The sequence below is a fragment of the Somniosus microcephalus genome, chromosome 5 (genome assembly GCF_052327205.1).
Source record: "Somniosus microcephalus isolate GS21.2 chromosome 5, FLI_Smic_1.0, whole genome shotgun sequence".
Classification (NCBI taxonomy): domain Eukaryota; kingdom Metazoa; phylum Chordata; class Chondrichthyes; order Squaliformes; family Somniosidae; genus Somniosus; species Somniosus microcephalus.
Window position 1 is genome coordinate 23,869,758 of NC_140991.1, and position 10,779 is coordinate 23,880,536.

General features: G+C 46.7%; 1 protein-coding gene across 2 annotated transcripts in view; it reads right to left on the reverse strand.

Annotated features, from left to right (window-relative positions):
- The window catches only part of ccdc13 (coiled-coil domain containing 13), an 80,711-nt gene extending 71,778 nt beyond the window's left edge, over positions 1-8,933 (reverse strand). The window contains exon 1 of one of the 2 annotated variants that reach the window (XM_085987440.1): positions 8,552-8,930. In XM_085987440.1, the coding sequence (XP_085843566.1) occupies positions 8,552-8,742 (191 nt within the window). In that variant the 5' untranslated portion in view covers positions 8,743-8,930. Of the gene's footprint in view, positions 1-8,551 lie in introns of both variants that reach the window. The other variant, XM_085987441.1, reaches the window with a different exon arrangement.
- Positions 8,934-10,779: the final 1,846 nt, after the last annotated feature.

Genomic DNA, 10,779 nt, shown 5'->3' on the forward strand with positions numbered 1-10,779 from the left:
TCCTTCGCCCCAGCATTGGCGGCCGTGTCTTCAGCCGTCTGGGCCCTAAGCTCTGGAATTCCCTCCCTAAATCTCTCTGCCACTCCACCTCTCCCTCCTCCTTTAAGACACTCCTTAAAACCTACCTCTTTGACCAAGCTTTTGGTCACCTGTCTAAATATACTATCTCCTTATGTGGCTCGGTGTCAAATTTTGTCTCATAACAGTCCTGTGAAGCACCTTGGGACGCTTTACTATGTGAGAGGCGCTATATACAGGAAACTTTTTTATCCGGCACAGACGGGACCGACGTGGTGCCGGTTCATCAAAAATTCCAGATAACCGAAAGCTATAGTAAAAGATACGGAGCTGAGAGCTCCGCATAAAGCAACAAACCCTGTTACTTAGCAACAGGTTCAGAACAATGGCCACAAGTTGCAAGCGTCTCTGTAGCTTAGCAACAGCTGCAGCCACACCCTTGCACAGCAACAGATGGAGGAAGGCAAGTAATAAAAGCTACCTGAACCTACTCCTGAATTTTGCCGGTTAACCGAGATTTCCGGTTATTTCGGTGCCGGTAAATTGAAAGTTTCCTGTAAGTGCAAGCTGCAGTGTATGTGCCTTTAAGAGCCCCAGGTGTGCTGTAATGCCGGTAATTGCCACTCGGGCTATATAAGCCTGTATATTGTGTATATCCGTTAGAACCCCCCCCAGACTTTGCTTAGTAAATACCTATGAACCAACTCCTGTCTTCAGTGTCTTTATCAACACACAGACACTACACAAGCTGTTATTGTTAGTCACGCTATTTCCCACAGTTTAAACCACTTACGGAGGGAGACTGGCTCTGTCTGTCACCCCTTAGCTCATTCTCCTTTTTATCTTTTCTTAAATGTCCCTATCTTTTCCTAAGTTCCAAGCGCCCGACTCCAACCCTGCCTCAGCTCATCCGCTGCTGAAACCCTCATCTATGCCTTTGTTACCTCTAGACTTGACTATTCCAACGCACTCCTGGCTGGCCTCCCACATTCTCCCCTACGTAAACTTGAGATCATCCAAAACTCGGCTGCCCATGTCCTAACTCACACCAAGTCCCGTTTGCCCATACCCCTGCGCTACATTGGCTCCCGGTTGAGCAGCCCCTCAATTTTAAAATATTCATCCTTGTTTTCAGATCCCTCCATGGCCTCGCCCCTCTCTATCTCTGTAATCTCTTTCAGCCCCACAACCCTCCCCGAGATATCTGCGCTCCTCTAATTCTGCTCTCTTGAGCATCCCTGATTTTCATCGCTCAACCTTTGGCGACTATACCTTAAGCTGCCTGGGCCCTAAGCTCTGGAATTCCCTCCCTAAACCTCTCCGCCTCTCTACCTCTCTTTCCTCCTTTAAGACGCTCCTTAAAACCTACCTCTTTGACCAAGCTTTTGGTGGTCTGCCCTAATTTCTCCTTATGTGGCTCGGTGTCAAATTTTGTTTTATAATGCACCTGTGAAGTGCCTTGGGACATTTTACTATGTTAAAGGTGATATATAAATACAAATTGTTGTTGTTGTTATTGTCCCATCCTACACATCCTCCCTCCATCAGCATGTGCTGAAATGTGCTGCACATTGCCTCACTCTAGCGCGTTAAAAAAGTAGAACTCCTCAACTCTCGCAGTCTTCCACTCCTCTATTAATGATCTAGACGAGGGAACTAGATGTAATATCTCCAAGTTTGCAGACGACACAAAGCTAGGTGGGCGTGTGTGCTGTGAGGAGGATGCCGAGAAACTCCAGGATGATTTGGACAGGTTGGGTGATTGGGCAGAAGCATGGCAGATGCAATATAACGTGGAAAAATGCGAGGTTATCCACTTTGGTGGCAAAAACAGGAAGGCAGATTATTATCTGAATGGCAATAGATTGGGAGAAGGGGAAGTGCAACGAGACCTGGGTGACCTTGTGCACCAGTCGCTGAAGGTAAGCATGCAGGTGCAGCAGGCGGTTAAGAAGGCAAATGGTATGTTGGCCTTCGTAGCAAGAGGGTTCGAGTACAGGAACAAAGATGTCTTGCTGCAGTTGTACAGAGCCTTGGTGAGACCACACCTTGAGTATTGTGTGCAGTTTTGGTCGCCTTATCTGAGGAAGAATGTTCTTGCCATGGAGAGAGTGCAGCGAAGATTCACCAGGCTGATACCTGGGATGGCAGGAATGACGTATGAGGAGAGATTGGGTCGATTGGACTTATATTCACTGGAGTTTAGAAGAATGAGAGGGGATCTCATTGAAACTTATAAAATTCTAACAGGACTAGACAGACTTGATGCAGGATGTTCCCGATGGCGGGGGAGTCCAGAACCAGGGGTCACAGTCTAAGGATAAGGGGTAAGCCATTTAGGACAGAGATGAGGAGGAATTTCTTCACCCAGAGAGTGGTGAACCTGTGGAATTCTCTACCACAGAAGGCAGTAGAGGCCAATTCATTAAATATATTCAAGAAGGAGTTGGATATATTTCTTAAGGCTAAAGGGAATCAAGGGATATGGGGAGAAAGCAGGGACCGGGTACTGAATTTGGATGATCAGCCATGATCGCATTGAATGGCGGAGCGGGCTCGAGGGGCCGAATGGCCTACTCCTGCTCCTATCTTCTGTGTTTCCTCCTACAGTTTGCAGGCCTTTAAGATCCAAGCTTAGCCCCATCATTACCTGGCCGTCTCTATCACCCTGTTGAGCCTGGTTGCTGTCCTGTCTATGTTTCTCTAGGTTTCGTTCAGGATTTATCAATTTAAAACAAACAACGCCCACACCCCTTTGAACGCGGCCATAGAATTTTACAGCACAGAAGGAGGCCCTTTGCAACTGTGCCACCTCTCGGAAGTAGCTTATCAATTCGTTCTATTCCCCTGCCCTTTCCCTGTACTATTTTCTTTTTTTTCCCCCTTTTTCAAATAATGATCCACATCCAGCTCAGAAATTATTACAGATTCTGCTCCCACTATTGTTTCCGGCAGGCTATTTCATGTCCTAACTACCCTCTGTAAAAAAAAAAAAAAATCTTCTACTTTCTCTCTTTGTCCTTTTGGTGATGATATTAAAATTCAGCCCTTTATTCCCTTTACAGTAGTCCTATGGCTTGGTACCAGCAGCACGTTTAATCATTACTGGAATCTCTCTTTTCTGTATTGTTTATAGAGACTAGAAGCCCGTCATTCAAACTGCATGTATTAACTGAGCTGTTTCACATAGTAAGGGTTAACAACGCCTCGCTCAGTTATCCCGATCAACACTCACAATTTAAATTAAAATAGTTCAAAAATTTAAAAAAAGAATTTTAAAAAAAAATCTCTTGAAAGAGGAAAAAACTGTTATAAATACATAGTGATAAGTAGCTGGGAGTGATTGGCCAGCCATAATCTAATTAATGGGTTCAAATTATAACATAAATCGGAAACGTGGCTCAGATACTGTTTCTAAACTCTGTGCAGGGAGGTTTCATTTCAATTTTGGGTCCTTTCTTATTTAGCTGACGCCAGCAGTCGCGCCAGATAGAAGCGACAAATGCAATCTGTACAGATGTGTGACAACATTTAAGACAAATGTAAAGTGTAAGAGATTGAAAACCGAACAGTAAAGTGCCGTTTCATTACCATGGTTAGTGAGCATGATTTATAGAAACATAGAAACATAGAAGATAGGAGCAGGAGTAGGCCATTCGGCCCCTCGAGCCTGCTCCGCCATTCAATGAGATCATGGCTGATCATCCAAATTCAGTACCCTGTCCCTGCCTTCTCCCCATATCCCTTTAGCCTTAAGAAATGCATCCAACTCTTTCTTGAATATATTTAATGAACTGGCCTCCACCGCCCTCTGTGGCAGAGAATTCCACAGGTTCACCACTCTCTGGGTGAAGAAATTCTTCCTCATTTCAGTCCTAAATGTCCTACCCCTTATCCTTAGACTATGACCCCTGGTTCTGGACTCCCCGACCATCAGAAACATCCTTCTTGCATCTAGTCTGTCCAGGCCTGATAGAATTTTATAGGTTTCGATGAGATCCCCTCTCAATCTTCTAAACTCCAGTGAGTATAAGCCCAATCGACACAATCTCTCCTCATACGTCATTCCTGCCATCCCAGGTATCAGCCTAGTGAATCTTCGCTGCACTCCCTCCATGGCAAGAACGTCCTTCCTCAGGTAAAGCGACCAAAACTGCACACAATACTCAAGGTGCGGTCTCACCAAGGCCCTGTACAACTGCAGCAAGACATCATTGTTCTTGTACTCGAACCGTCAATTGGAGTGTCAGCTGTGGCTCAGTGGGTAGCACACTTGCCTTCTGAGTCAGAAGGTTGTGGGTTCAAGTCCCACTCCAGGGACTATGAGCACATAAATCTAGTCCAGTACCTACGGAGTGCTGCACTGTCAGAGGTGCTGTCTTTTGGATGAGACATTAAACTGAGGCCCTGTCTGCTTTCTCAGGTGGACGTAAAAGATCCCAAGGCACTATTTCAAAGAAGGGCAGGTGAGTTATCCCTGGTGTCCTGGCCAATATTTATCCCTCAATCAACATAACAGAAACAGATTATCTGGTCATTATCACATTGCTGTTTGTGGGAGCTTGCTGTGTGCAAATTGGCTGCCGCATTTCCTACATTACAACAGTGACTACACTCTAAAAATACTTCATTGGCTGTAAAGTGCCTTGGGACGTCCAGTGGTCGTGAAAGATGCTATATAAATGCAAGTCTTTCTTTCTTTCTCCTTGGGTGCGCTAAAAGATTTAGTTACTAATTGACACCTTAGATAGGTTCTTTGCTGTTTGTAGTGTACATTAATGATTTAGATATGAATGTAGGAGGTTTGATCAGTAAGTTCGCAGATGACACGAAAATTGGTGGAGTGGTAAATAGCGAGGAGGGAAGCCTCAGGCTACAGGACGATATAGACGGGTTGGTCAGATGGACAGAACAATGGCAAATGGAATTTAACCCTGAAAAGTGTGAGGTGATGCATTTTGGGAGGACTAACAAGGCAAGGGAATACACAATGAATGGTAGGATCCTAGGGAGGACAGAGGATCAGAGGGACCTTGGTGTGCATGTACATAGATCCCTGAAGGCAGCAGGACAGGTAGGTAAGGTGGTTAAAAAGGCATATGGGATACTTGCCTTCATTAGCCGAGGCATAGAATATAAGAGTAGGGAGGTTATGATGGAGCTGTACAAAACGCTGGTTAGGCCACAGCTGGAATACTGTGTGCCGTTCTGGTCGCCACACTATAGGAAGGATGTGATTGCATTGGGGAGGGTGCAGAGGAGATTCACCAGGATGTTACCTGGGCTGGAGCGCTTCAGCTATGAAGAGAGACTGGACAGGCTGGGGTTGTTTTCCTTAGAGCAGGGAAGGCTGAGGGGGGGCCTGATTGAGGTGTACAAAATTATGAGGGGCATAGATAGGGTCGATAGAATGTAACTTTTCCCCTTAGTAGAGGGGTCAATAACCAGGGGGCAAGGTAAGGGGCAGGAGGTTTAGAGGAGATTTGAGGAAAAACTTTTTCACCCAGAGGGTGGTTGGAATCTGGAACTCACTAACTGAAAGGATGGTAGAGGCAGGAACCCTCACAACATTCAAGGAGCATTTAGATGAGCACTTGAAATGCAATAGTATACAAGGCTATGGACCAAGTGCTGGAAAATAGGATTAGAATAGACAGGGCTTGATGGCCGGCGCGGACACGATGGGTCGAAGGGCCTCTTTCTGTGCTGTATAACTCTATGACTCTATATAGGTTTATGGGGGTGATTTTATGATCCCTGCCAGCACAGCTCCACACTGGAAGTGGGGAATCACCTAATAGTCAAGGTCACTAATTTACAGTTTTCACGGATAACTGGATAGACTGGCGGAATTCGGTCCCCAAACACCCACGTAATAAAACTGGAATTTAACTTATACTGCAAATGACCCTGTTTACAACATATATTTTATATATTATTACATATATAAAGAAAGAAAGACTTGCATTGATATAGCACCTTTCAAGACATCCCAAAGCACTTTACAGCCAATGAAGTACTTTTTTTTGTTGAAGTGTAGTCGCTGTTGTAATGTAGAAAACACGGTAGCCAATTTGCACACAGCAAGGCCCCACAAACAGCAATGAGATAATGACCAAATAATCTGGTTATTTTTTAGTGATGTTTGTTGAGGGATAAATATTTGACAGGACACCGGGGTGAACTCCCCCGCTCTTCTTCAAAATAGTGCTGTGGGATCTTTTACGTCCGCCTGAGAGGGCAGACAGATGGGGCCTCGTCACAACTGAAAGACATAGAAACATAGAAGATAGGAGCAGGAGTAGGCCATTCGGCCCTTCGAGCCTGCTCCGCCATTCAATGAGATCATGGCTGATCATCCAAATTCAGTACCCTGTCCCTGCCTTCTCCCCATATCCCTTGATCCCTTTAGCCTTAAGAAATATATCCAACTCTTTCTTGAATATATTTAATGAACTGACCTCCACCGCCCTCTGTGGCAGAGAATTCCACAGGTTCACCACTCTCTGGGTGAAGAAATTCCTCCTCATTTCAGTCCTAAATGGCTTACCCCTTATCCTTAGACTATGACCCCTGGTTCAGGACTCCCCGGCCATCAGAAACATCCTTCCTGCATCTAGTCTGTCCAGGCCTGACAGAATTTTATAGGTTTCGATGAGATCCCCTCTCAATCTTCTAAACTCCAGTGAGTATAAGCCCAATCGACACAATCTCTCCTCATACGTCATTCCTGCCATCCCATGTATCAGCCTGGTGAATCTTCGCTGCACTCCTTCCATGGCAAGAACGTCCTTCCTCAGGTAAGGCGACCAAAACTGCATACAATACTCAAGGTGTGGTCTCACCAAGGCCCTGTACAACTGTAGCAAGACATCCTTGTTTCTGTACTCGAACCCTCTTGCTACGAAGGCCAACATACCATTTGCCTTCTTAACCGCCTGCTGCACCTGCATGCTTACCTTCAGCGACTGGTGCACAAGAACACCCAAGTCTCTTTGCACTTCCCCTTCTCCCAATCTATTGCCATTCAAATAATAATCTGCCATCCTGTTTTTGCCACCAAAGTGGATAACCTCACATTTATCCACATTATAATGCATTTGCCATGTTTCTGCCCAATCACCCAACCTGTCCAAATCGTACTGGAGTTTCACAACATCCTCCTCACAGCATACCCTCCCACCCAGCTTTGTGTCGTCTGCAAATTTGGAGATATTACATCCAATTCCCTCGTCCAGATCATTAATATATATTGTGAACAGCTGAGGTCCTAGGACCGATCCTTGCGGTACCCCACTAGTCACTGCCTGCCACTCGGAAATTCCAACTCTTTGCTTTCTGTCCGCCAACTAGTTCTCTATCCAAGTCAATACCTTGCCCCCAATCCCATGTGCCTTAATTTTGCACGCTAATCTCTTATGTGGGACCATATCGAAAGCCTTCTGAAAGTCCAAATACACCACATCCACAGGTTCTCCCTTATCTATTTTACCAGTTACATCCTACCGACAGTGCGGCACTGCACTGGGGAGCGTCAACGTAGATTTTCTGTTCAAATCTCTGGAATGGGACTTTTTTTATTCGTTCCTGGAATGTGGGCATCGCCAGCAAGGCCAGCATTTATTGCCCATCCCTAACTGCCTTTGAGAGGTTGGTGGTGAGCCGCTTTCTTGAACCACTGCAGTCCGTGTGGTGAAGGTACTCCCACAGTGCTGTTAGGGAGGGAGTTCCAGGATTTAGACCCAGCAACGATGAAGGAACAGTGATATATTTCCAGGTCAGGATGGGGTGTAACTTGGAGGTGATGGTGTTTTCATGCACCTGCTGACCCTGTCCTTCTAGGTGGCAGAGGTCATGGGTCTGGGAGGTGCTGCCGAAGAAACTTGAACCCACAACCTTATGACTCAGAGGAGAGAGTGCTGCCTACTGAATAGGAACTGGTGTGTTGGCCTTGAAAGCTAACAGATGAAAGAAAGAAAGACTTGCATTTATATACCGGACGTCTCAAAGTGCTTTATAGCCAATGAAGTATTTTTGGAGTGTAGTCACTGCAGTAATGTGGGAAATGTGGCAGCCAATTTGCATACAGCAAGCTCCCACAAACAGCAATATGATAATGGCCAGATAAACTGTTTTTTTATGTTGATTGAGGGATAAATATTGGCCAGGACACCAGGGACAACTCTCCTGCTCTTCTTCGAAAAAATGCCATGGGATCTTTTACATCCACGGGGCCTCGGTTTAACGTCTCATCCAAAAGACGGCACCTCCGACAGTGCAGCACTCCCTCAGTACTGCACTGGGAGTGGTCAGCCTAGATTTATGTGCTCGAGTCTCTGGAGTGGGACTATGAAGCCACAACCTTCTGACTCAGAGGCGAGTGTGCTACCCACTGAGACACAGCTCCCAGGAAAAGGGGGGGAAGCAATAACTTTTGCATCCTCTGGTACTGAGTCAAAAACTTTGTGTATTTCTGTTTGAGAGGAGGGAGGAGAAGAAGCAGGTTACAGCAGCCCAGTGTCTGTGTGTTTACCTTTTGCTGATGTCAGTGCTGCTGGGCTGGACAGCCATCAGCTGCAGGTTAAAGTCCTCCTGCTTCGCCTGGGTGGCCTCCTGCTCTTTCTTGCGGGCCAACAATCTCTCCATCCGCTTCTGCTGCTGCTCCTGCAGAACCTGGAACTGCTGCCTCAGACTCTGGGTCACCAGCTCGTCCGCCTCCTCCATCAGCTGCCCCGGGGCCGGTTATATAATTCAACAAATGGCCGGTTCACCGGGCTCCTTTCCTCCTTCCTCCCTTTCCTCTGTGAAGCCCGGGGCCGTGTGTTAATTCTGCTGGGTGCTTTTTCTTTTGTGTTTTTAATTTCCCCCTCCCGCTCGGCTTCCAGGGCCTGATGGCTGCCGCAGTCTGCAGGCCGCTGCCGTATCATAGCAACGGTAACCCGGGGAAACGAGGCCCTCAGCAACTCCCCCCTGCTCCCCACACCTTTGCCCTGCTGCAGTCAATTCCTTTGCAGAGCAGTCAAGTTCTCCACTTCTTTTACTATTTCTATTAATTTCTCCCACTGCTGAGCCACAAGTTAGCAGGAACTGACCCAACTGTTGCTGTGACTTTTTTCTTAAGCTGTTTAGGAATCTCACTCAGGCCAAAATCAAGAGCAGTCAGCTGCCAACATTGAACATTTCAGAATACTCAGATTATATTATCAAAAGGTGGCAATAGTTCCCTGGTGGGAGATCTTATCCTCATAATCTTCAGATTAAACAAAAATGTTGACTTTTTAGCCCCTTCTGTCAGTACAAATGCTCTTATGACAGCTCCCCTCCCTGTTTCAGTGCATTGTGCCCATCCACCTCTCCCAGTACAGACCCAGTTTCCCATCCACCCCTCCCAGTACAGACCCAGTTTCCCATCCGCCTCTCCCAGTACAGACCCAGTTTCCCATCCGCCTCTCCCAGTACAGACCCTGTTTCCCATCCGCCTCTCCCAGTACAGACCCAGTTTCCCATCCGCCTCTCCCAGTACAGACCCTGGTTCCCATCCACCCCTCCCAGTACAGACCCTGTTTCCCATCCACCCCTCCCAGTACAGACCCAGTTTCCCATCCGCCTCTCCCAGTACAGACCCTGTTTCCCATCCGCCTCTCCCAGTACAGACCCTGTTTCCCATCCGCCTCTCCCAGTACAGACCCTGTTTCCCATCCACCCCTCCCAGTACAGAAACTGTGCCCCATCTACCTCTCACAGTGCAGACCCTATGCACCATTCACTGCTCCCAGTACAGACCTTGTACCCCATCTACCTCCCCAGTACAGAAACTGTGCCCCATCTACTTCTCCCAGTACAGACCCTATGCCTCATCTACTTCTCCCAGTACAGAAACTGTGCCCCATCTACCTCTCCTAGTACAGACCCTATGCCTTATCTACCTCTCCCAGTACAAATCCTGTTCTTCCCTCCTCTCATTACAGACCCGGTTTCACCTCCTTAGTACATTCCCAGTGCTCCTCCTCTCAGTACAAATTAGCAGTATGCCCTCTACTGGGGAAATTAATATATAAACACAATGCAAACTTCACAAAAAACTTTTTTTTAAATCTTGTATTGCTAAAATATCCTAGATTGGACTGTTTTGCTGCCAAAAGATATTTCTTCCTGCAACTAATGTACCCAAGGGTGGATTACATTAATATATTTTTATAAAGGATGCTGGCTGGTTGTTTTCAGTATTTGGTGATTTCCCCAAGCCCTATTGCTATTGCTTGCTACTCACCTGGCTGTGCTATAAGACTAAGTTCACAGGAGATTCAATGACAGGTCCTACAGACAGAGTTTCAAGAGCTAGGAAGGAAGTTAAAGAGCAGGACCTCAAAGGTGGTAATCTTTGGATTACTCTCAGTGCCACGTGCAGGTGAGTATAGGAAAAGTAAGATAAGACAGGTTAACGTGTGGCTGGAGAAATGGTGCAGGAGGGAGGGCTTCAGATTCCTGGGGCATGGGACCAAATCAGAGCAAGAGGGACCTATACAAGATGGACAGGCTGCACTTCAACTGGGCTGGGACCTATGCTCTCGCAGGGAGATTAACTAGTGTCGTGGGGGAGGGTTTAAACTAATTTGGAGGGGGGAGGGGCACCAGGATGAAGCATTAGAGAGGAGAGACAAATAGCATTAGTAAAGCATAGTTCAGAAATAAGAGGGATCAGACAGGGGAGAAATGCAAAGCAGACTAGGGCGAGTTTGGAGTGCATGTGCGTAAATGCAC